The sequence below is a fragment of the Pelobates fuscus genome, chromosome 3 (genome assembly GCF_036172605.1).
Source record: "Pelobates fuscus isolate aPelFus1 chromosome 3, aPelFus1.pri, whole genome shotgun sequence".
Classification (NCBI taxonomy): Eukaryota; Metazoa; Chordata; class Amphibia; order Anura; family Pelobatidae; genus Pelobates; species Pelobates fuscus.
This window is the reverse complement of record NC_086319.1, coordinates 328560381-328587531: the sequence shown is the minus strand read 5'-3', so window position 1 is coordinate 328587531 and position 27151 is coordinate 328560381. Positions and strand designations below refer to the sequence as shown.

At 42.0% G+C, this 27151-nt stretch overlaps 2 protein-coding genes across 2 annotated transcripts in view; one reads left to right on the top strand and one right to left on the bottom strand.

The window, feature by feature from the left end:
- Positions 1-2207, bottom strand: part of SLC30A4 (solute carrier family 30 member 4) — a 31326-nt gene extending 29119 nt beyond the window's left edge. Inside the window, exon 1 of the mRNA XM_063449015.1 lies at positions 1645-2207. Within this exon, the coding sequence (XP_063305085.1) occupies positions 1645-2020 (376 nt within the window). The 5' untranslated portion in view covers positions 2021-2207. The remainder of the gene's footprint in view (positions 1-1644) is intronic.
- Positions 2208-2210: 3 nt separating this feature from the next.
- On the top strand, positions 2211-26839 carry BLOC1S6 (biogenesis of lysosomal organelles complex 1 subunit 6). The gene is made up of 6 exons (XM_063446301.1): positions 2211-2232; positions 2650-2826; positions 13611-13755; positions 14347-14434; positions 21795-21881; positions 25512-26839. Exons 1-6 carry the CDS (start codon positions 2211-2213, stop codon positions 25629-25631), a joined length of 639 nt encoding a protein of 212 aa, XP_063302371.1. The 3' UTR covers positions 25632-26839.
- Positions 26840-27151: the final 312 nt, after the last annotated feature.

Sequence of the window (27151 nt, the reverse complement as noted above, 5' to 3'; positions counted from 1 at the left end):
GCCCGCACACATTTCACAGACTCAATGCCCGCCCGCACACATTTCACAGACTCAATGCCCGCCCACATTTCTCAGACCCACCCGCACAATCGTTTCCCTGCGCGGCTTCATCGCCAGGAGGAAGTAATTGCAGATCCCTTCACTTCTTCCCGGCGCACAGTGAGCTGCACGCGAGATCGAGAGAGGTGGAGGAGAGAAGTCTTGGACAGTGGCAGCCCACTCCCATTAGACGCAGCCAGCCCCAACAATCTGCCTACTGCTGTGCCCTGTCCCACAGGACCCCAGGGAAGCCACTTTCCTGTGCCCAAAAGGTAGGAAACAGGAGAGTGGCTAAAAATATGTCTTCACTTTTATTTGTGTGTGTATATCGGTAATGCATGTACATCTGTGTGTGTGTATTTGTCTGTGTACATCTATGATTATTTGTGTGTATCAAATAATAAATATTTTGTGATGGTGTGATAGTATGTGAGAGGATGTGTGCGTGTCTCTGTGCGTGCATGCATCCGTCTGTACGTGCGTGTGTTAGTAAATGTGTATGTTTAGGTCACCAGCCCCCCTACGATCGAATGGGAATGGTGTTTTCACTCAACTGTTTTCCAACGCCGTGCCAGACTCGCCGCAGCTGGCCAGCCTCCATAACTGAGATTATCAATTACCAATCAACATCTCACCAAAGTGAAGCATTAAAGCAATGCATCTCTATGGGGAATGTTCAGTGCCACCTCCATGCTCAATGTAGATGCTGCTTATTGTGCAACACTGAGGCAGGAGACACTTTAGTGGCTGTTGGAATTACTGCCACTAGAGGTGTTACTAGGCAGCAAGGTAAACACTGACTTTTCTCTGAAAAAGCACAGCTTACATAGAAAAACCTACAGGGACAGGTTATAGACACCAGTCACTAAACTAAGCCGCAGTGTTTCTGGTGACAGGTTGTGGAGTGGTTGAAGTAGCACTCCAAACTATTGAGCCTATGGGTGATCAGACCCTTGTGTGTGCTGGATCCAAACAATGACTATGTCCTTTGAGGCAGTACTAACCACGTGTCACTGCATTGGATGTTTACACCATTGCTATTTGCCCAAAAAGTCCATGCCATTCTTAGACGATTGACAGATACCTTTTGGTACACCTCTTGTCTTCCAAGACACTGAACCTCTTTGCCATGTGAACTATTACCAATTGCTGCTCTTTAGACACAGAGGGATAATCTTAGGAACTGAAAATGCTGTGTATCCCATCTCTCATCATGCTCGCCCAGCTAGACTGCTGCCTGAGCATAATGAGTGATGTAAGTTACAGGAGATGAACAGCTCAAAAAGTATTCATCACGGTCCCAATCTGTTCCCACTCGGTAAACAATGTCCAGTACAGAGAGGGGTCCCAGTAAGACAGAGAGGGGTCCCAGTAAGACAGAGAGGGGTCCCAGTAAGACAGAGAGGGGTCCCAGTAAGACAGAGAGGGGTCCCAGTAAGACAGAGAGGGGTCCCAGTAAGACAGAGAGGGGTCCCAGTAAGACAGAGAGGGGTCCCAGTAAGACAGAGAGGGGTCCCAGTAAGACAGAGAGGGGTCCCAGTAAGACAGAGAGGGGTCCCAGTAAGACAGAGAGGGGTCCCAGTAAGACAGAGAGGGGTGACTCACCTACAAGCTCTGCCACCATGAATAGCAGGTAGAGCAGTGCAGCCAGCCCCAGCCTCCTCTTAGCCTTGCTGTGGCTTCTCCTCTCCCTCTCCTTTGTGCAGTTCTCGCACGGTTCGGGTTTGGCTCGGGCCTGCACTGGGTTGTCCCGGTCCAGCAGGGACTCGTCGTCCGAGGACAGGCTCAGGCGGCCCCCGTTAGCAGCCAGCGGTTCGTCCCCCACCATCACCCTCAGCTTGTTGAAGCGAGGCAGCTGTTCCTCCCCGTCCCCCATCTCCTCCGAGAAGTCGAAGCCGGTGGCATCGTTCAGGTAAGGCGGCTGCTCGTCTCTCCTGAACGAAGTCCTCAGGGCATTGAACCATGCTCGGGGCCGCCACATAGCAGCCGCTCTCCCCCCCACCTGCAGGTCCTGGCAGGCGATGTCACTCGCTCAGTGACTCTCTGCCACACTGACTGCGCTTCCGGGTTCCCACAGCTCTCACTGCAAACAATGAGTCACATGACAGGGCACGGGGGCGAGCGCTACACGCTGCATCACGTGAGCCGAGCAGGCGCGCTCAGGGTGCACCATGCGTCACGTGACACGGGCAGGTTAGGCGCGCTCGCGCTTCCATTCGAAGTCTTACGTCAGCAAGCGCCATTTTACTGGCGACCTCAGATGAGCCCTAGGAAAGTGCTGGTCTCTACCAAATTGTTTCCCTCTCCCTGAATAAAAGTCATCAAAATGCAGAGAGACTAATTCACACTCTTTTTGTATTGGCCAAGAAACACCTACATACACTTTCTGAGTTAAAATGCACCCAACGGCCGTCATTGATTACCCTACCCGTGACGTAATGACATAACTGCGAGGAGGCCCAGCACTAGCACACTCAGGCATTAAGAGTTTTATTTCTGCTCATTTAGCTCCCCCTAGCGATAAAATAACGCATTACATTGGTAGATATTGACATCTACCTTTTTTTTTCTTCAACCAAACTTTATTAACAATGAAACATTGACACCCAGGGGGATTGCTGCAGAAAAGGCTGAGTGAGAGTGAGTTCCGGGTTGTTAGCTCCCTGATCACATGTGTGGCTGAGATCAGCTGGGTTATATGCTTCTCATGTGCAGACCCAGAGCTGGGGTTCATGGAGGAAGCAGGGCAGAGAGCTGATGGACTGGCCCCCATGCTACATGCAGCAGGTAACTGAGGACAGATCATACTGACTGTGCTTTACAAACAGCTCCTGAAAAACACAGCCCTGAGTTAGGCTGACTGAATCCTGGAGTGATGCTCTATGTATAGATATAATATTTATATTGCAATCCATGCTTGCCTTGACTGCTGTATAAGGGAATTTAACTGATTTGGTACTTATTGATCCTTTGCATCACATTTGTAGTTTTTTTTTTCTAAAGTTACTGAGAGATGTGTATTTTTTGTTTTGTGGTTTTCCAAGTTTACTCTGTTTTGTGTGTGTGTTTATTATTATTTTTTGTTTACCAACTTCTAAAGGTTTACTAATAACAGCTTTCTTCCTGACTCTGTCCTCATGGATGTAGATAATTAACAAGGGGAGTGCAAATAATATGCTGTAATAACCTGGATTGGTGTAGTTCTGCAACTCCGGTATAAAAAAAAAAATTAAAAAATGCTCCAGACTGGAAGTGGCCATCCTTTTTAACTCATTGTGTACATCATGCATGGAAATTATTAAGATTCAGAAATACCTGCACAGTTCTTTACAGCGGCTCTGTTACTTTCGGGGGACTCTACATATTTAGCAAAGCCCCCCTGCTTCCAGATGGCATTCTGGGTGACATAGGGCTGCAGTGGAGGGCACTGCCATCTTTTCTTTTTTTTTTTTTTTTCAGTTCAAACTGCATCATCTTCCAGAAGTCATGTGTACGCTCATGCCTGAGAGCAAGTAAAATAAAGGGTTATCTATGGGGGATCCTGTGAGGAAACAGGGTCCTTGATAGACAAGCTCTCCCAATATGTAAGAAGAAGCCTGATTGCCAGATTTCAAGGATATTCCAAAGCAGTCTATGGAACTGTGTCCTAATATTCATAAAACGTATCTATTAAATACTCAATTTATAGTCTGGTGACAGATGCTTTAAAGGAACACTCCTGGTAACATAACTTTATCAACATTAAGTTGTTATGGTACCAGGAGGTCCACCTGGCTCACCTGTAGGGTTTAAATTGTTCTCAAGCGGTTTAACCCTGAAGTCCATTTTCCAGCTCCGAATTTCTTTTGCCCCTTCCACTTGCTGAAATACTGGAAACCGGAAGGCTCTGGCAGTATGAGGCTGAGGCTCTCAACCAGTCAGTGGCTCCCCATTTATAAAAATGACTTTTAAACGGTGCTCTTGCCTGCTCAATGCTGCCTGAACCTTATAGTTTCCAGAATTTCAGCAGCGGAAGGACATAATGGAACAGAGATCCGGTGCTGGAACACAGAATTAAAAACCGTTTAACCCCTAATGGTGAGCTAGTGCCAGGGACCTCCTGGGACCATAACAACTTAATTTTGTTTTGGTGACCAGAGTGTTACTTCTAAGCTTCTGAACTTGCACAGGTAAAAACTACAGCTACATACAGCCACCCCTCAGACCAAGAAGAGGTTCTGCCAGTTAGGAGTCTCTTCTTCTGATTTATGGGTTATTATCATATCTGGTAAGCAGGATTTTATGGATATGTACTTCAGCCCCCAGGTACAGTTTGATTTATCAGATGTGGCAGTTCAGCTGCTATCTGTTTACTCATACCCCTGTGAATGGCACTGTACATAGCATTCTCCCAAGCCAAGTGTCACACTGCAAGCTGTAGTGGTTATTGTGCTTTGAGTGTTTTTGAATACTCCACTAATCCTTACTCATGACACTACAGGAGTTGCCTGACGTTGGGAGATACTGTTAAACTGCACACTTTCTCATAGTATTTTGACGTTTATTACCTGTGTCAGGAGTTACATTTGGGCATTCATTAAACACTTGAAAATATGAGCGTGACTAGTAACAATGGAGTGCTTTGTGCTTTGAAGCTGTCATATGAGATCCTTTAGTGGAGTTATGCACTCTTGAAATTAATCCCAAGTAACTGATTAAGGTAATCAACTTTCTGCTCTCGTATTTAATGGTGTATTTTTCACTAAGAACCATTCTCTTGTGTTCTGGGGTGGAGGAGCGGTAACATGTCTTTCTGCATCACTGGCTCTTTTTATGTTGTTGATCCTCGTATTGACTAAGTTCTTTTGATGAGTAGGTAAATATATTAAACCTACAACAATATTGGAGAGGTACCAAGGAACTCTACTGATGCATTCTAAGAATTTGACTTATAGTTGTGGGGATGTTTCACACCCTTTATACAATGTCACGTCAAACCTTTTTTATGAATGGGGATCTACTGAATGGTTTAGAGCTTCAGCTGACCGCTTTAGCCAATCACCGGCTCCCCTGGCCAGCGGCATTTTGCAGTTCCTGAAAATATTTCAGAATCCGCATGATGCTGGTAGACCTGCAGATATAGCACTGGAGGCAGCCTTCCATGTAAATTTTTTTTTTTTTTTTTGCACATTTTAACGCAATAAAGCATAGTGGAAATATAACTGGGTTTGATTTTTATTTCAATACTAGCTCTTTGGGTCTTTGTCGTTCAATTTACTTGTTGCTTGACCACTGTTTTCTGTATACCGAACCTTTTTATAAATAGTAATATGAATTGTATCCTCAGCGGAAACTGGGAATGAGTGCGGAATAGGTATAGAAAGAAAGAGGATACGGGATCAGGAGCTAATACTTGGATTGGAATAAAAGTGGATACAGTCATAGATATCTATCTCTAAAGAGGAGAATAGATGAGAAAGCAATGGACACTGTAACGTTTACCTTCAGATGGATATTAGCATTTTATGTTTTTATTGCAATCCCCTCCACCTCAGATGCAATAGTGATCCAGTGATCCTTAGTGACGTCATAATAGATGATGTCATGAATGTAAATGTTGCTATACCAGATTGAGCATTCTGTTTGCTCCTAGTTGTATCCGAGGTTCGGACAGAGCTTCACCATCCATAGGTCCCTTACCATGTCTAAGGCATAGAGATCTATGTGTCTGAAGATTTGAAGTTTGCCTACGCTCAGTTTGATCTGGAGCAATGGGGGTTCTAGCAGGGGGAGCATTATATTCTCCACATCTACTTGTATACCCAAGTTAAAATATGGGACTTTCTTCAGAGAGGATTATCAACATTTTAAGCTTTGAATGTGCCACGTTGGAAAGATTGCAATGGCAAAAGGGAAAGCAAAAGTGCCTATGGTCTGTAAGGGTCTGTGTATCCTTTTGTCTGTCTTCCACCTACCTATTTCTATTATTTCCTGCCTGTTTTTCTTCCAGTCTAACTGCCCTTTGTCTGTCTATCAATTTAAATAACTCATAAATTCCCTATCAGGCTGAAGAACTTGAAGGGGTAGAGTGGCAGGAAATCTGGGAGGCAAGCAGAACAACCTCGGTATGTGTAACCTTACAGGAACAATCTCTTAAAACAATGTTCCGTTGGTATACAACCCCAGTCAAATTATTTAAGATGCGCAAAACCACCACGGACGACTGCTGGAGGGGGTGCGGGGAGAGGGGGACTTACCTGCATATGTGGTGGAGGTGCCCAAGAATCACTGGATTCTGGAGGGCCATACAGGATCTTCTGACACCGTTTTTTTCCAGAGCCCCAGACTTGGACCCGTGGGTGTATCTCCTAAATAGAACTATAGACGGCTGGACCAGAAGGGAGCAAAAACTGATTCACAAACTTACCTTGATGGCCAGGATAAGGGGGTCCTCGGGAGCGTTCAGTAGACTATGGGAGCCATGGGATGGAAGCCCGCTGGGCGCCTAGGATGCGCGGCGGGGCTTCCGCAGTCCTGAGGATCGGCCGGGGCGCTCGCATTCCCCCCTCCTCCCCCTCACTCCCCCGCGGCTTCCTTCCTCGTGCTTCCAAAGCCCCATCTTGCCTCTTCTCTATACTTTCTTACTCTGTTCTGTCCATTCACTTTTTTTTCTCCTGTTGGCCACCACGAACCTCTCCTATAGGGAGTGGTGCCGACGCTTCGCAAGGTACAGCGAACCCTGCATTCGAAGTAAGAGATGGAATACTGTATGTCTTATCTAGAATGTTAAATAAGTATTAGTGATACCTAGGTTCATTTTACAATTGTTGTTAAAAACTCTGTTTCAATGAACGCACGTCATGCGCTTCTACAGGGCTGTCCCTGTGCGATGCTGAGTAATGTAAAGAGTAAGTTTTCAACATGTCAGTTTGTGATGATTTATTGCACAACAAAACAAAAGATTTTAATAACAAAACATATAAAATTGTGCAACTGCTACCATGTACCATTGTTATACCTGTCATTGAAAAATTTGTGGAATGCCGTTGGGGTACCACATACGCTTTGTTATATCTTTATGCACAACAAAAATAAAGAATAAAAAAAAAAAAAAAATCCCTATCAGGGTTATTCACTAAAGTGGTTATTCAAAGTGAATTTCAAACGTTGAGGAAATAATAGCCATATTTCAAACATTCTTTGAAGGGAAACTTTAGGGCCAGGAAAACTAACTGGCACTATAGCTCCCCCCTTTGTCAAGGCCCCTACCCCCGTGGTGCAGGGGTTAATAACTCCTATCACTTACCTGGGAACAGGGCAGATGTACCTCGGCGCTGGCTAAGCTCTGTTCACGCCAACGTCATCCACACTCTCATTAGGATTTCCCCACAGGAAATAATTATTCAGTGCTTTCCTATGGGGAAAGATCTGACAGAAGACCTCATGCGTAGCGTGAGAACGTCCAGCTCGTTTAGGCGACCAAAAGTCGCCTATCCACCCGGAAGTCCCTCTTGTGGCTGTCTGGTAGACCGCCACTAGAAGAGGAGTTAACCCTCTCAGGTAATTATTGCAGTTTATAAAAACTGCAATAATTACATGCTCGGGGTTAAGGGTGATGGGAGTTTGCACCCAGAGCACTTCAATGAGCTGAAGTTGTCTGGGTGCCTACAGTGTTCCTTTAAGTCACCTATGCTTCTAATTTGTATACTTTGACCTTAAAGGACCACTATAGTGCCAGGAAAACAAACTTGTTTTCCTGGCACTAAGTAGTCCTTAGGTGTCCCACACCCTCATGGACACCCTCTTGCTGGGCTGAAGGGGTTAAAATCCTCCCTCGGCGCTGGTGACCTCTCCTCCCCCGTTGGCTCCTCGACGTTGGCTCCCAAGTGGAGCCGAATACGCATGCGCGGCCAGAGCCGCGCACGCGCATTAATAACGTCCATAGGAAAGCACTACTCAATGCTTTCCTATGGATGTCAGCGTCTTCTCACTATGATTTTCACAGTGAGAATCGCGGAAGCGCCTCTAGCGTCTGTCAGTGAGACAGCCACTAGAGGCTGGATTAACCCTAATGTAAACATAGCAGTTTCTCTGAAACTGCTATGTTTTTTCAGCTGCAGGGTTAAAACTAGAGGGACCTGGCACCCAGACCACTTCATTGAGCTGAAGTGGTCTGGGTGCCTATAGTGTTCCTTTAAATTTGAAATTCACTTCTAATTCACTTTGATGTCTCACTTTAATGAATAACCCTGGTTATTTGCCTCTTAATCTCTAGATAGAGGGAAGGGAAGTCCTTCAAGCCCTGGTTCCCCAGATGGTTCCTCCAAGAGTGTTTTTTTCATTTCCTGAGTGTTGCAAGAATGGCTCTTCCTGAGTCTGGTGGTATTGAGCATCTTGTTTTCTGGCCAAATTTGTAATAATATTCAAGATAAATCCTGCCTCCTAAGTGACTCCTCTCTCTGTTTGCGGATGTAAAATATGTTTTAATAAATGTAAAGTTAACTTATATAGATGTCTTGTGTTGATTTTGGGCAGTAAGTTGGGTTTGGAGGGAGTGGGCAGGAATGTGATATGTTTAGAGAGTAAACATAGTAAATTGCTGGTGAGGTTTTTGTTTATTATTTTAATTAAAGGCAGAGGAATGTGATGTGTGTTGGGTATATGCTGGTGCGGTAAAAAGAAAAAGGGTTAGGTTCACAGTAATGGGTATTTATTTAGGGAGATGTAACACCTATTACATTTCTAAGAGATGACCTTATCCACTTCTCAGCCTGAAGAACAAAGGAAGAGGAATTATGATTTATACAATCTGATTTTTGTGTTCAATTACAAAACATACAGCAAATACCATTTGATGATTAGAAGGGTCAGACAGGGTATTGGGACGTACCCCTCACCCTATCATATCGAATATCCATTGTTGTATATTTAATAGAGGTTGCGTTACGGAAGGGGGGTCCAAAAAGGGAAAAATGCTTAAGATATCACTAGGGTGGCCCTTAAGTGGCAACAAAATATCATATTATAACTAGATATAAAAATCTCCATATATAAGAATGTGTATAAATATTAGAACTTATGTGTCAAGTATACATGTCCACATAAGAGTATATGCTAGCACAAGCATCCATATTACTGGATTCTAAACTAAATATATAGTGGGCCAAAAGAAAAAGGAAAAATCCAATCCAGTGTCGGAGTGCTTGTTATGAGCATGAGTGTGAGCAAGCTCACAAGTTATAAATATGATATTAGCCATTTAAGGTATGGGTCTGAATGTGAATACTGGATAATTGTAGGTAGTGACATGCATGGTCAGCCACAGTGTTAATTTAAGTAATAACCGGTGTTGTCTATGCGGGCTAGTTAATAAAAAATAAAAGCTTTAATGATTAATTTACATGTAGACATATTTACAGACAACATCTAAGATCGAGTAGAGTAGATTTTAAATTCTGTTGATGGAAAGTACCTAAACATCTATAGGAATGACCAGAAGGAGAATCCTTCATTTAGTCCCTGTGGTGAGTGTTTTAAGTTTATAGATCCAGTAGGATTCTCTTTGTCGTAGTTTACGGTGCCAGTCCCCTTTTCGTTGGGTTTGAGTTATGAGTTCTATGCCCATAAAGCGTATCTTACTGGACGAATTGGCATGATGAGTCTTAAGATGCCGTGAAATTGGGGTTCCAATTTCCTTCTAACACAGTTCACATGCTCTCTAATACGGATTTAAAAGAACGGAATGTCTTTCCGATATATTTAATTCCGCAGGAGCATGTTAGAAGGTATATAACTGGGGGGGGGGGGGGAGCCGGCGCCCAAACGAGCTGGAGGCGTCTCGGAGCTGCTCCGCTACTCAGCCCGGGAAAAGGTCGGCAAAACCCGAGAATACCTCACAACCAGACCTCCACTGGAAGCTGCCTGAACCCCGACGGTATGGGGGAAAAATACAAGAAGCTGCGTCCGGACCCGGGCTCGGGTTCTCAAGATATCGGCACTTACATGCGGACTGCAGCGAGGCCGACACACACCAAGATGGCGCCCGCAGAGGCTTACACGCATCTGTCTTCGGACTAGGATAGCAGCACAGCCGACCTCTCCCCTCCACCGAGGCGAAGAATGGAGCCACTGGGGACCACAGCGCTTGGGGATATTAAAGCCCTGGTAGCAGAGATTCAAGCCATGTTCAAGGCAGACTTGGCGCCAATACGGGAGGAGGTATCCACGCTCAATACCCGCATGCACAAAATGGAGGAAGGTATGGCAGGCCACAAGCTCGCTCAGACAGCCACAGATACCGCCATAGGAGCGCTGCAGAAACAATGCGCGATCACCAAGCCCAACTAGCTAACTTGGAGGACAAAGCCAGGGCACGCAACCTACGAATAAAAGGCATTCCAGATACTATAACAGACACAGAACTCCCCCACTACTGCAGGAGGCTCCTTGCCACCCTTCTAATGCCTAAGCACTCCAAACAGATAGTCGTGGACTCCTGCTACAGACTTAATAAAACGGCTACTGCAACCCAGGAGACGCCTAAGGAAGTTCGTCTCAAACTGGTACGAGACGCTGACCGTGGCATTATTATGGGGGCAGTAAGGGGTACTCCCACTGTGCCCTTTGAGGGTGATCAGCTGGCATTCTATCGAGACTTTTCCAGATATACCCTGTCCTGGCGGCGCTCTCTCAAGCCCATAACCCAAGTGCTTCAGGAGAAATCCATTACCTACAAGTGGGGCCCCCGCAGGCTACTTGCCAATAAGGCAGGGAAAACACACACTATCTCGCACCCTGCTGAAGCCTCAACCTTCCTGCAAGCCCTCGGCCTACCGACAGCACAGCCACAGATTATAGCCCACCCAGCCTGGAATGTAGCAGACGTCACCCCATTCGTGCCAAGAGGAGGAGCACCCATGACAGCGGCAGTGCCACCCTGAACTTTGGGACTGAGTTTTGCCTGTGCACTACCATATGCACGCTACCCCTCACAAAATCCTAAAACTGTTGCCTTTTTCCTTTTTTTTTTTTTTTATTTAAAAGGGAACAAAAGTTGACCATGTTTATATATGTTTCTATATTTTATATCTGTTATGTTGCCGGCTCCGTAAGCCTTAGACCTAGCTCAGTACCAAAGCGCCACCAAGCGACACGCCAGCGCAGAAATAGCAGCCCTCCGGGTGCCCAGAGCATAACCCCCGCCTTCAGTTACAGCACAACATAACGGGAACTCACACCCGGCTTCGAGGGCTCCCATACCCAATAATACCATAACTACGTGCCTCACTCTTGCATAGGTATCAGGGTGTACTTTACACTGGCCACAAGGCACATACGGCCCAAGTTTACCGCCCCACACAGTCACAAGCTCGAGGACCACCAACAGGGAAACCTGGGTAAACCCGCCTATACTTAAAATTTAAATTGAGTAGACTAAGCTAGGTGGCGAAAGTATCCATGTACTGTAAAAATGTTTTACCTGCTGATCACAAAATCTGTTATATTGTTTGCCAATACTCGCAAAAATAAAGAATGAATAAAAAAAAAAAAAAACGAAGGTATATAACTCCCTCTGTACGGCAATTGAAGAAAGACTGTACAGGGTGAGAGTCCTGGTTCTGACTATCTGAGAAATGCTTAGTTTCCTTGGCTATATACGGCAGGGACTACAATGGCCATATTTGTATGTGCTGTTGGGCAGATATAAATCTGCTGTTTGTGTTCAATTCATTATATAAAATGAATAAAAGATATTTTTTTGTTTGTTTGTTTGCTCGGCATAATGTATTTTAAAGACACACATTACAAATAGTCACTAGGATTGTATTCACTGGACTACAAGATTCTAAAAAACTTAGCATTTTCCCAAATCCTTGTATCTATCATAAAATATGCGTAAAGGTTAATATAATTCACCTGTGCAAATCAAGAGGAAGGAATCCTTATTACAGCCTCATTGATATTTTTGTGCTCTACATTTAATCTAGACCCCCTTAGTTGGGGTCCTCAATCCAGCAGGTGTCCCCAGGTGTCGTCAATCCAGCATTCACATCACATTTCACATATCGTTAATGCAGAAGTTTCCATTCAATCTGTGTTTTGAAAGAGTTTCGTTGACTTAGAGCATCAGCTGAAGATGAAAGGAACAACATTAGAGGGACATTATAGGCAAACAGAATATGTTACCTCATTGAAGTGGTCTGGTTGCCATGTCCCTTTCCCTCTTAGACATCTACTAGAGCCATTGGAGTTCAACAGAGTTTGATTCTGTGAAATAACGCTGGACGTCCTCACACTCTGCATAGGGACATCCAGCATCAAGGGAAAACCCCATACGAAAGCATTGGGGCAATGCTCTCCATCGGGGAGGCCTAATCATGCGCACTAGGTCACCCCCTCTAATTGGCTGACGTAAGAGGAGGCGGAGCAGAACCCACCACCGAGGGACACTGGTGCTGGAATCCATTAAGTAAATAAAGGGTTAAATATTTAACCCTGTAAATCACGGTGGGTGGGGAGGAGATGCAGAGGAACATGTTAGTATTCCTTTAATATTTCTAAAGTGAAATAGGATCTTCAGCCTTGGCTATATCAGAGACAAAGGCCTGACCATGGGCGCCCAGGGGACTCCAGTAAGTGCCAAACTGTTTAGAAACCCACTTGAAATGGTCCCTAAGCTTCTGTAGTCTCAATTTACAATAATGTTCAGTTACCCTGAAGCGAAGCAGCCATGACTTAATTTCTTATTGGCTGCAAAAACATTCTGGGAGATGTTTAAAAATAGACTACTAGTAGAACTAACTACCAACCCCCATCATGATTTATAAGTTAAAAAGAGTTTTGGATTGGGGTTTGGGTAGATATGTAGCTCCTTGAAGAATTATTGATTGGGATAAAATGTGGTTCATTCATTCATTCAAAATAAACCGTGATTTAGCTTTCATTGATCGCTGTGTTGCACATATAAACTCAAAAAGGCAGAGTGGAAAAGTAACAGTCTTCCATTTTCTTTAATCTCAGCTATTTTGACAATTTTGTCATTTACTTGTTGATTGACCACTATTTTATGTTTACTGAACATACCCTTTTGATAAATACTACCTTGAATAATAGCATTATTTGTTCAGTGATGAGGGAGCCAGAGTGACATCATAACCCAGTTCCCGGCATTACAGCAGGGCGTGCGATGGAGCAGAGCAAGAACAGGAGGAGGATTTCTGCTCCCTCTGCCCCCAGCATCACGTTTTCCTGCCTATGGGACTGCATAGCCACAGACAATTCTGAGTGCTCATAATGATCCCTATCCGCCGCCGAACACTCAGTCAATGGGGACATGAGTGTCAGAGCTGGACCATGGAGCAATGGAAGAAGGCTGCCTGGTTTGATGAATCATGTTTGCTTTTAGATCAGGTTGATCTATATATTAAATTTCAAAGAGGTGATCTTGTGCGTGTGATTTATCCGTTTGTTTCGTATAATGGTTCTGGAGACTTGACATTTTAAAAGCTGAACAATGTCATTATCTAGCAATGTGCAATCAATAATTGGTCAGAATCAGTTTTTTTTTTTTCTAATTCCATATGTTTTCACAGATTCCAGTAATGATGTGAGTGATGAAGGACTGCCAGAAGATCTGCTACCTGTTAATACAAGTGCAATTGACCAACTAAGTGACGGGCTAATTTCCCACTACTTGCCTAATCTCCAGAGTTCTAAGCTTGCCTTGCAAGAACTTACGTATGTAAAATGAACGCAAACTGTTACCTTTATTAATTCACAGGCAGGGATCTTATGATTTACAAATAATAATTGTAACGCAGCTTCCATGGCAAAATTACTTGATGGAACTGGTTGAAATTTGTGAAATATCATGAAATGTCGACTTAAAAAATCATTGTTTTATGGGATTACTAGTGGGACCCCAGGGCCTTGCATATTTGTGCATGATTATGGCGTTTGCATTGTTCCCCCCGGTTATAACCGTGTCCTGTGGATCCTCACTAAATTTAAGAATTCTTCTTAGACCTATTAATCTGCAGCTAACCCAGTCTTTAGTTCTGTTTGTTTTGGGGATTAGTTCAGGAATGAATTCCTGAGCTATGTTATATATTGCAAGTTAATTATGGTGATGATTTATGAATCTTAATTTTTTTTTCCCTTCGGTTTGAAAGTATTGAATTAAAGAACCCAAGTTGCTCCCGTTTGTTTCCTTTTTATTTATATACTTATTGTTGTCACTGTTTGCAGTAAGTTAAGAAGTTATTATAAGCAACTAGAGAGTATTTTATTGCAATGCAAAAACAAAATCTAACTCTATTTTCGTCACAGGCAAAATCAGGTGGTATTACTAGACACTCTTGACCAGGAAATCTCAAAATTCAAAGACTGTAATTCTATTCCTGACATCAATGCTCTGGTAAGTAACCCTATTCTATGTGGTCTATATTAAGGTGCTTGGAAAATCTCAGATGCTCTTGGTGGGTGGGTTTGCTTATTTTCTTTTCTTTGTAGAAGAGGCTTTATATTGTTTACCCCAGAGCTTCCTAATGCTCACTCCTTTTGCTGTTGTTTGCCAAATACTGTATGATTTGCATCTTCTAGTAGACATTACTTACTGTGATGTGCAAGGGAAGGACTCTGTGTCCGTGACTACAGTTAGTAAGTGTGTAGTTTCCACTACATCAGTGCTCAGAACGGACCAAACATCTTTAGTATGATTCTTGTTTTTTCACTGAAAATGGCAATCACTTGATGGATCTTTGCTCCCTATAAGTCAACATGCTCACTTGTTCTGTTTCAGCCATCCATAGTAGCTAAAGGTTCGTATACCTTTCTACATGGGTGCTGTCCTATTTTCTTTTTTTACTCTATTTTCAACTCTTACAGTCTCCAAACATTTCACTGTTCTGGTAAGATATCACAAGCTCCATTTTTTTTTCCTTTTTCACTGGTACAAACAGAGGTCATCAATGCATCGGGGACCCATTCTATGTTACTCTCCCCCGTTCCTGATATTCTTTTCATGTCATAACATGCTGAACATGAAACCCCTAATTTGTCTTATGAAATCAGTGAAATTCCAGTGTAGTCAATATGAGGTGTAGTCAATATGAGGATACCTTTTTGAAAAGCGACAGTGCCACTTTAAATTGTACTGGTACAATGGGAGAACAGTGGGTTTTATTGGGCACACATTTTATCTATCCATATTTGAAATACAAGTTGGCAGGAAGAAACTTGTCTTCAGAGAGGGTTCGATCAGTCATTTAAAATATTTAAATAAAGATCTAGACTATGTGGTGGTGAACAAATGTTAATCCTTTGCAAAGCAAATACTTCAGGTTTTGACACACACTTTTATCATAGATAAATCTATATAATACTTCTATTTGAAGTTCATGCATTTAATGCTGATCTCTAGGATTTGCAGCTTAGGCAGTAAGCACTGTCCATAGGCGGCTTTTTAACCTTTTCCACAATCTTTGTACATAGTATATATGCTTGGTGCACATTTTAACTTTTAAACGTGTAAAGCAATCCTACCTTGATGGAAATAATTTACCTAAGGAAAATGCACAGATAAAAAATGTGCAGAAGGTGATCTTGTAACCACCATTACTGCAGAGTCCACGGCAAACCACTTCTCCTCTGTCAGTTTGTTGGTTTATTTCATTTTCTGCACAGTATGTTTCTGAGAAAACAATATCTAGTCGAACCCACCAAGTTATGGCGGTATTTCCTGCAAATCACAGTTTACACAATAAACCCAACAGTTTACCTTGTGTGTGTACATATGGGGAATGTGGATGTTAATTGAATGTAGTGGATGGAGACATTAATTGGTTGAGATTAGTGATGTCCCGAACGGTTTCGCTGGCGAATAGTTCCTGGCGAACATAGCATGTTCGCGTTCGCCACGGACGGCGAACATATGCGATGTTCGGTCCTCCCCCTATTCGTCATCATTGAGTAAACTTTGACCCTGTACCTCACAGTCAGCAGACACATTCCAGCCAATTAGCAGCAGACCCTCCCTCCCAGACCCTCCCACCTCCTAGACAGCATACAATTTAGATTAATTCTGAAGCTGTATTCATTTTATTTTTTTTGTGTTTGTGTTTATTATACATTATCCCCCATAGCCAGTAACCTGTGTTTATTATACATTATCCTCCCATAGCCAATAACCTGTGTTTATTATACATTATCCTCCCCATAGCCAGTAACCTGTGTTTATTATACATTATCCTCCTATAGCCAGTAACCTGTGATTATTATACATTATCCTCCCATAGCCAATAACCTGTGTTTATTATACATTATCCCCCCATAACCAGTAACCTGTGTTTATTATACATTATCCCCCCCATAGCCAGTAACCTGTGTTTATTATACATTATCCCCCCCATAGCCAGTAACCTGTGTTTATTATACATTATCCCCCCCATAGCCAGTAACCTGTGTTTATTATACATTATCCCCCCCATAGCCAGTAACCCGTGCTTATTATACATTATCCCCCCACAACCAGTAACCTGTGCTTATTATACATTATCCCCTCCATAGCCAGTAACCTGTGTTTATTATACATTATCCTCCCATAGCCAGTAACCTGTGTTTATTATACATTATCCCCTCCATAGCCAGTAACCTGTGTTTATTATACATTATCCCCTCCATAGCCAGTAACCTGTGTTTATTATACATTATCCTCCCATAGCCAGTAACCTGTGTTTATTATACATTATCCCCTCCATAGCCAGTAACCTGTGTTTATTATACATTATCCCCTCCATAGCCAGTAACCTGTGTTTATTATACATTATCCCCCATAGTCATTTATCGTTGGACCTAGGCAGCATGATGTCTTAGGCCGGCCCAGAGAGTGAGTGAGTGAGTGAATAATATAATATATATGTTCAGAAACATATTAGTAATATATGTAAATCGGGTTCATGCAAAGAGGGTGAAAAGGTATTAAAGAAAAACACACTTATTGCATCAAATTTACAAAGCCAAACTTTTAAAAGCTTTCCTCATTTCTTTCTCGGGATGAGGAATATATCGGTTGTAGACTGAGGATTTCCATCTGCCCAATCTTTTAATAATATGCACTAGGGTGTCCGTGTTGAAGGAGTCCGAAGCTGCCCCTATTCTAAATGAAAGACCCGAGACATGGATACAACCCAATCTTAGGAGTAGTGTTCTGATGTAGAAGATGAATTTAGCCGCAGTCAGAGGGATTCATTGAGAGTAGTGGTGAAATGTGTGTGGCATGACTGAGTGTGGGTAAGTAAGAATCAAGTATTTTAACTGGGCACTAGTTCTAGGTGGGATAAAGTGGTATAGCGGATGGATGAGTGGTTTGTAGAGAAAGTATATAGTGATCATGATTTTTAGCGATATCCAATATTTTTAAGGTGGTCTCAAACAAACATAAAATGCTATGTAAAATATGTGGGAATATCGAATAGTCGTGTACAGTAAATCAGAGAGGGCTCAGAATATCGAACCATCGATCGGTAACCTGGATGAAGTAGGGGGTCTATCTGTTTTATTAAATACGCGGTAATATGCTTTTAATGGGATAGGACGTTAGGAAAGGTGTGTGATTGGGATAAGTGGTTGTGGTTGTATTTACCTTATCCTAGGACCGACCTGGCTGCTAAGCTTGAGCCGCGCGTGGCTGGATCACTCCTGCCTCCACACGAGCCGCATGCGGCTTGATCTCCTCTTCTGACTTAGCCGCGTGCACTGACCGCAGTGATCGGTCACGTGGCCCGCCTGGCACTAGGAGCACGGCTCGAATCACGAGCTCGCTCTTAAAGGGGCAGTGGGAGCCAAAAGTTGATTCAGGCTCCCATTGGCCCACGTCAATCCAGCACCCCCACACACAAACGTTTTGGGGGCCCAATAGCTTGCATTTAAAAACAAAAAACGTTTTTGACTGTAATATAATAGCAGTCAGTTTCCTTCACACGTGTGCGTTTCAGGGCCTGCCAGGGCACAGTGTCACACCAGTGCAACTCATATCTGGTGTAACAGTAGTGTACATTTAAAAAAAAATAAAAAAAATACAGGGGGCTTGTTGTCACCTTTCGGGGACCCTTGGTGTTTTATGTTGCTGGGTGGAGGAAGAGACCTTCAATTACATCAGCGAGGACAAGGAACGGGACATGGCTAGCTTGGTAACCAACCTTGTGCAAATGGGGAGTTTGCGGTTGTGCAAATGGACTGTTTGCGGTGCGTTAAACGGGGAGTTTGGTCTGTCACTGTGCAGCGGGCGTAACCCTTACACTACCTGATCGATACAACATCATACCTGATGTTTTAAAGCACGTTATTCCAAACAATTTAGGAATGTTAGGTGATTTATGCCCTTTATGGATTAAAACCAGACTCTGCATCAACTATGTAATTTTCCATGGGAGTTTTGCCATGGATCCCCCTCCGGCATGCCATAGTCCAGGTGTTAATCCCCTTGAAACAACCTTTCCATCACTATTGTGGCCAGAAAGAGTCCCTGTGGGTTTTAAAATTCGCCTGCCTATTGAAGTCTATGGCGGTTCGCCGGGTTCGCCCATTCGCGACCATTTGCGGAAGTTCGTGTTCGCCGTTCGCGAACAGAAAATGTTATATTCGCGACATCACTAGTTGAGATTGATTTGGGATGGAATACCATCTGAAGCTGCTGGTTGAATCTAGAGGAGTAGGGTAGGAAAAATTAATGAATGCATTGCTAGTCATTGGGACAGAAAATGTAGCGATTGTTTAAAAAAAAAAAAAAAGAGGGTAAAGCTGTGCATGGGGTGCGGGGGAGTTTGGTGTATATAAATATTTCCCTTTTATTCCCCTTCTTTTTCTCTTTATTAAGAGAGGGACTAGTTTAACCCCTAGTTTAACACGCGTGGGGCCGGGGGGGGAGGACAGTAGGTCCCCCACCTTATTGTTTTTTAGGGCCCCCACCCACCGCTCAGGGGTGGGGGCCAGGGGGGGGAGGACAGTAGGTCCCCCTCCCCTCCACCATTCTTATATAGGGCCCCCACGCACCGCTCAGGGGTGGGGGCCAGGGGGAGGACAGTAGGTTCGCCCCCCTTATCCTTATTTAGGGCCCCCACCGGCCGAGCAGGGGTAGGGGCGGGGGGTGGACAATAGGTCACCCCCATTGTGATTTATAGCCCCCACCGCGCAGGGGTGGGGCCAATAGGTTTTTTTAGGGGACAGTAGGGGTGGGGCCAATAGTTTTTTTTTTTTTGTTTTTTTTACAGTGAGCAGCAACAGGCTGCTCACTGTTTACTATACATGCCCCTACTCTCGGTATAGCGAGTAGGGGCATATTATTTACTAATACTAAGTAATCTTTACTTAGTATTGGTAAATTTGGCTGAAAGACCAATTTAGGTCTTTCAGCCTTTTAGTAGATAGCTCCCTAATACTGCAAGATGCAGCCGCGGCAATGACTAGGATCGGAGTTTCATTCATTCTAATGAAATTCCGATCCGAACAAAGTCCCGAATTGCGTTCTAAGACGAATGGAGAAACAGAACGCAATTCGGCAGTTTTGCCGACGTTCTGTCTAAGTGACAGGAAGCATCGTGGGAACAGGGAGGAATGCTAAGGATCATGGGAAAATTGCTGTGACCACCGGAAACGAAGCACACTTTGTTCCTCCGCTGGTCACTGCGTAGGAAACCTCCAGAGGAGAAATAGTCCCTACTTTTTCTTACGTTTTAAAGAAAACTATAGCAGATAGGAAGAAAACAAGAACAGATCCTGAGAGGGGGAGGGCATGCTTTAAGAGGGAGTGCCGCTTTAAATGTAGCAATGTTTAGATTGTCAAACATTGTATATAACTTAACTAAATATGATTAACCGCAGTTTCTGATTTTCTTTGAATGGGTCTCTGTAATATTTTTGATCCTAACCACCCAATATTTGAATCCTGTGTTTGAGGAAGGAAAGTTCCCGTGCGTTTTACTTAGTCAGTATATAACTGTGCATACATTAATGCTTTTAAAATATTACTTTAGCAGTAAATTCATCTGTTCACTATTTCAGTTAGTCTACACCACTTGCTTTTTACTGAGTAATGATCACATGGTAATGCTAATGGGCAATAATTTGTATAGCAAAATTATCATTTTCTTTTCACGTTTCTTTTTTTTTTTTTTTATTTCTTTATTTTTCACTTGACAGAGCTTAGGTGAACACAGTTGCATTACGGCTTTCACCGACATAGATAAAACATAGTTGCAATATGGCTTTTGCCAACATGAATACACACAGTTGGATCATGGCTTTCGCAGAAGCCCAAGTAATCACGGTTCTGACCAGCATGTGCTTTTCCATAATATAAACCTTAAGCTGTGTAGCTGTAAGTCCTCTTGTCTCCGTGTCAAGGTTTTTTTTTTTTTTTTAAATAAACAATAACTGAATAATATCATACATAACTTGTAAGCGCTTTATCATTAATATGTATAATAAACAATGAAAATCAATAAATGTGTCACATTTGCCGACCTCGAACGTGGGCTTAATATAGTGTACAGGTAGGCTTATAACCTACTTTTGCTTAGCATATTTTAATTTATGTTGTCACCATGAGTATATAGAGTCTTTTCACGTTTCTGTAGAAATGTGTCCATATGCGTGTTTTTGTTTTATAAATATAAGACCTATTTATTAGGAAAGGTTTGATAAAGATTTTTATCCCACTATGAACAAATACAAAAGTGTTTTTATAAAACTTCAGCTAGATGATTTCCAGGTCACTATATAAGGGTTTAGTAATGTTACCTAGACTGTGCGGTTTAACCATAACATTGGCCTGGGTTGGTCTTCGGTATTCGGGTTGGACTCTTTAACCATGTACATTCCCAGGCAGAGAACAAACATTCAATAATTCAAGAAATACAACATTGAACAGTGACAGCCACAGTGATTGCAACTTGTTGTAACACATTTTCCATATTTCAAGTTTGCTGGTGAAAAGTATCTGCTGCCACCATGTCACAGTTTGCACAGGTCACACACTCCTGTATTGGCGCGTACATTGCCATTCTACAGCTTTGTACGGTAGACATGGATCAGGAGTACAAGCATTAAATGAAGAACCTAGCTACCGTGGAATATCCTCATACACCTATGCCCATTCGTCATAAACCACTAGACTAAGTCATTGGTCCTGTAACATCTGAAGAAATTGTGTTCGGTAGTCGCAGTGGTTTTATTTGCCATAAACACACAGCTCCAAAATATAAACAGATGAATTATATGAATTACTCTGCTCTCTTTAAAGGACCAGGTTTGGCACCATAACAAAATTTAAATTGTTGTGGTGCCAGGAGGTCCCTTACATTATCAAAGATTTCAGAAAGAAGGGGGTTGGAGGGAGGTAGAGCGATCCAGCGCTCGGGTACAGATGTAACCCTAAAGGTGAACCAGAGCATCTCCTGACACCATGACAACTTAGTACCGATTAAAGTTACGGTGCCCAAATTGGTCTTTTAATCAGAGAAAATGGTGTTTACTGTCTACTTTGCAAACTGTATTTACTATTTTGCTATTTATTCATTGGTTGTCAAAATGCAATTCCTGAGAGAACCTATGAGGTGAGGAATTAAATGTACGTTTTAGATTTTCAGATATCCTATTCATGCAGTGTTACTGCATCTCTAATATTTTAAAATAGTGTATCCAACAAGCAATACAAATTTATTTAAAAATATATATATATCCTTTTAACCTCATTTCCAATTTCATTTTTAAAAAAAAAGTTTTCTGAAGCAAAATATTACCACAACAAACTGGTGAATATCCAGAAAGAGATGATAATACTTCATGACAAGACTTCAAAATTAAAGGTGAGTTTATTTTATTTTCATTTCATTGTTTATAGTAATTTTGATTTACTAAACTAGTACAGTAAAGAACTTTCCAGGTACTCAGATAATATGCTTGTAATATAATAGTTTAAAGGAACACTATAGGGTCAGGAACACAGGCATGTATTTTATTGCATTTTCACTCTCCTCCTAGATTTTCACCTGTCATGCCTTTCACCAGTTCTCAACAGCTTCCATTTTGTTTTCCCTATTCTATGTATTAAAGGGAAATCTGCGGAGCAGCTGTGTAAGACATTTGGTGACCAAGTATAGGCACTCAACTATTTTAAAATAAATTCTGTCTTCATGATGTACCTGTGGAAAGTTCTGGTCTCCGTTTGGGAACCAAGTTCCATTCTTCCTTTATGTATTGCCTCCTATCTATGGGGAATAGAACCAATTGGAACCCTTGGAAAGCACCTGCCTTTATATTCTAACAAAGAAAATAATTTGACATCACAGCTTGCCATGACAGAGTTCATGTTTAGCAATTCTTATTATAGTGCCCGTTTGAGAGCAGACCACACCAGTGAGATTGGTAGCACTGTAGGAGTTTTCCATTGTCTGGCAATGGTAATGCAAGCCACTAGGATAGTATGAAGTGTGAACACTTGGAGGGGCATTTAAATTTAGGTGGCAAAATATCCCATAGTATACCAGTTAAAGTTGATAGAATTTTAACATTTTGTTATTTTAGTCCAGTTTGATGCAAGTAGGGACAGTCCCAGAGTATATGAACCGTGGCGCCCAAAAAGATTTGAAGCATTTGGATAAATGAACTAGACATAATAGCACTAAGGACCAGCAAAAAAAGCATTTTCCGGATCGCTTCCCAATGTCTGTTGCATTTTGAGATGCTCCTCATAATAGTGGCTGCTCCCTTCCACTGGTCTAGTGATGGTGTTTGCTGAAGTTCTTTCTCCCATTGGAGTGTGTAATGGGGCTTCACAGGAGGTGTTGACTCTTGAATAGCCTTATAGCAAGAGAATAATGGTTGCTGGACAATTTAGTTCTGTAGCAGAAGTTAAAAAGTGGGTCATAATGAATTGTGTGATGTTTAAGATGTGAGTAGATTAAATAACGGTTTCGTTGAGTATATTGTTTATGTAAGATTGGGAAATCCTTGCCATATTTTTATGATTTTGAGCTAAACATCCAGTACCCCCTTTCCTTCTGAGGGGCGCAATCTCACATAGTATTGGACCCTGTCTGAATCAAAGCATTGGGCTCTGAGCTGGACAAAGAACAGTACTGTGTACATGCAAATGCTCACTGCACCTGCAAGTACAGTGCTGACTTGCACACAATGAGCCAGTTGTACATGGGCATGACGTAAGGAGACCGGGATCTGCGCTCCAAACACTTCCCTCAAGATAATGAAAAATGGCAATAATTTGAAATGTAAGTTTGCAGGGACCACTTAAAGGGACACTTTTTTGGCAATGTAAGCACTCCTTCCATTCAGTAAAAAACTGTTTTGAGTGGTTTAACACTGAGCAAGAGTCTAATGCAGACTTTCCCATCTGTTCTGCCTTGGCTAATGAAGAAGCATTTGCATGAGCAGTAGCGGGTGATGGTGATTGGCTGTGAGTATCCGCTGACTACTCTAAGCCTATCATAGGCACCCAGTTTCGATTTATTTTGTTGTATGGCTAAGGAAGAGTGTAATGCCTGCCTTCGCTATACTTTTGGTGGGGGCCAGACCGTGGCATTCAGTGTTAAGCCACTTGAAAATGATTTAACATTAAACGGAGGGGGATGCCAGGGGATGCCTGGAACTATAACTACTTTAATGGTGTGAAATGGCTATAGTGCATAGAGCGCTTCTTTAACCACAAACCTACTCAATCTAAAGTAAAAGGTGTAGTGTTTATGGTGTTGGAGTTGGGATTGTTTAAAATAGGGAATAATGGGGTACTAAGGTACATAATTTTTGTTTTCTATCAGTATTTAAAGGGACACTATAGTCACCAGAACTACAGCTTAATGTAGTTGTTCTTTTGAGTATAATGGTTCCATTCAGGCATTTTCGTGTAAACACTGCCCTTTCATAGAAAATGCAGTGTTTGTATTGCCCCTAGGGACACCTCCAAGTGGCCACTCCTTAGATGGCCATTGGAGGGGCTTCCTGGCTCAGTGCTGCACGGTAGGCAGCCCTGCTGTTCAGCGTCCCCACGCTCTGCATGGAGACGCTGAATTTTCCTCATAGAGATGCATTGATTCAATGCATCTCTATGAGGAGGTCCTGATTGGCCAAAACAGCATATGACCCCTGCCCCGTGCAGATTTAAAAAAAAAAACCAGCCATTTTGATGTCACAAAGGGGGCGGAGCCAGCGCTGGCGGACCCGCTTGGCGCTGGAAATACGTTTTTAACTTTTATGAGGGGGGGGGGGGGGGGTGCGCTAAGGAGGGGCAAGCAACCTTAATGGTGGGTTTAGCACTATAGGGTCAGGAATACATGTTTGTGTTCCTGACCCTATAGTGATCCTTTAACTCAAGGTTTATAAATCCAATAGACTTGTATAATACGTATTCCTTCTTCTGTGCAGATTGGTGTATTTTTTTATTTTTTTTTTAGAACAGCAACGCAGGCTGCTTCACAGGGTTACATGATGTCATACTGTCAATACAATGTAACAATATTCAGAGAAACAGCATTGTTTTCTAGACCGAATCAGTTACTTGCATAGATTACACCACCAAAGACAAAATAATGCACCAAAGACAAAATATAGAATATGCTACACTGTCAATAAACCGTGTGAAAAATTAGGTAAAATCAGTTTGTTGCAGATATGGCATCCTACACAGGATAATAAATCAAACGCGTTGCAGAATCAGTTAATTTAAACCCCAAAACCGGCAGAATCAGTTAATTACAAAGATTCTATGACATTCAGTAAGATCTAACAAAAAAAACAAACCTCGGCTAGAATATTGGGTAAACGTTAAATCTATCTCTCAGAAATTATAAGAAGACACACGATACATGTTCTTTTATTTAACTTGTTTATTTCAATCATTTCAATAATATTCAAACCCCATGATCTCACTACAACTGCAAGCTCATTATTAGAAATATGTTACTTGGAATGTCCCTTTAATAAATTACCTATTTAGTTCTGGAACTTCTTATAATGTTTCATTGTAACTTCTAACAGTTATATCCTTTAAGAGATCCCTCTCTACGTAACTCAAAACAGAATGCACGTGTCTTGGTTGATTATATATTTCCTACCTGTTCTATGTTCCATTTTGTATATATTGTGTATTAATATTGTTTTTGTATTTTATTGTGCCCTATTCTATCAAGGCAATGTTTTGTGGACCCAGGACATACTTGAAAACGAGAGAAATCTCAATGTATCCTTCCTGGTAAAATATTTTATACAAAAATATCCACGTTAACCTGTGGGAGTCCAAGGGCAAGGAAGAGTATGTGCTGAGGAAGATGCTAGATTTTTATGAAGCAAATATGTTTATATTGCAACATGAGCATCAGACTTGATTATCCATTCAAAGACGATTAGACACAACTGAAGCAATCATTAAATGAGCGTGTTTCATGGTCTGCAGTTGTTCATGGTTTTCTTGCATTTATTTACAGAAAAGAGCTTTAAGATTACAACAGAAGAAACAGGAAGAAAACCTTAAACGGGAACAACAACGTGAACGTGAATTGGAAAGAGAGAAACAGTTAACAGCAAAACCAGCAAAAAGGACGTAATATGCCCAACTTACCAAATATTTACTGCTTCACGTAATCCAAGAGATGTGAGCCAATGCTTGGGGAAATGTCACAGTGCCTATCTCTTACTTTCATGTCATGCATTTAGATTGCGTTTTGAAGAGGTCTTCATTAATTTTAGAGTTTTTTATTCCTTTTAATATGTTAAGTTAATGTCACATTTCAGTAAGAGGGACAGTATAGTCACCAAAATAACTATCGCTTAACTAAGCATTTTTAGTGTATAGATCATGCCCCTGCAGTATCCCTGCTCAATTCTCTGCCATTTAAAGTTAAATCATTTTTTTTTTGTTCAGCCATAGTCACACCTCCCCCAGCTGTGACTCATACAATCAAAATGAAAAAAAAGGTTTCATTTTCAATCAGATCTTACAGCACAAAGTTTTTTTTTACTTTAGAGTTTTTATCTCCTACTTTATTTATACACAGAAGGTCCCTGTAGGCTCTCAACCGAGCAGGAGTTAAGACATTTAAAATTACACACACTGTGCAGTAAAGGAAGTTTTGAAAACTAGATCTCTCTTTACAGGAAGTGTGTAGGGAAGCTCTGTAAGCCACGGGCAGGGGGAATGCATGGCTAGGACTGAATGAAAAAGTGTTTGTTTGGTTTTTCTCCTCTTAAATAGCAGAGAATTGAGCAATAAGACTGCAAGGGTATGATTTATATATCAAAACCACTTAACTAAGCCAAAGCTGATTTGATGGTTAGTGTCCCTTTAAACCAGGCCATCACTGTGCCATGCCACAATCACAAAGCAGTCCAAGATTTCATGGCTGTTCTGTTTGCTTTCAGTAACCAGGATATACATCTTGGTTTATACCAAGGAACATGGCCTGGAAATACTGTTAAATCCGTTTACTCAAGTCGTTTTCCCACGGTGCTGAAAACAGTTATTATCAGGATAAAATGAATACAACAGAGGTTGAGCAATTGGTTGATCAGAGAGTCGGCAGAATTATTCATATTGTAGACAGCGTTCCAGAATTACATAACTTTTTATAATAGTGCAAGCTTGAATCTCTTAATTCTCATATGCTCCTATTTCTGAAATATTTGTTTTGAGGCTGTGGTGTTTAGTTTGGGAATGCCATTAAATTGTGTGGCCATTGTTTATTAACCCTTCGGACAATTATCCTGTTATCGTACTGCACCCCTATAGCAATATTAACATCACAGAAACTGTGAAATGCATAAAAAAAAAAGTAAAAAAGTAAATTGCAGGTCTTTTTTTTTTTTTCACCGCTATTTCTGCTAACCCTTAGCATAGTACACATAGTGGTCCGTGTTTTCCATGACTTTTGGCTGTTTGAGCATCATGGACACACCAACAGGTTACCCATCTCTGGACTGGATGGGATCTGCTCTACTACATGGTTTTGAAATCCATTTTGAAGATGATTTGGATGACCGTTGCTATTGTAGCACAGTTTGTCACTCTAGCATATGCAAGTTTTACCTGGTTATGGATGGTGTACCAGTCAACACAAAAACAAGCTTT

Bases quoted from the DNA above. Each gene is read 5' to 3' on its own strand.
- BLOC1S6 (XM_063446301.1), top strand. From the start codon at position 2,211: ATGCGTCACGTGACACGGGCAG. The intron at 2,827-13,610 runs GTAACTGAGGAC...ATGTTTTCACAG, and splicing joins CCCCATGCTACATGCAGCAG to ATTCCAGTAATGATGTGAGT. The intron at 14,435-21,794 runs GTAAGTAACCCT...TTAAAAAAAAAG, and splicing joins TTCCTGACATCAATGCTCTG to TTTTCTGAAGCAAAATATTA.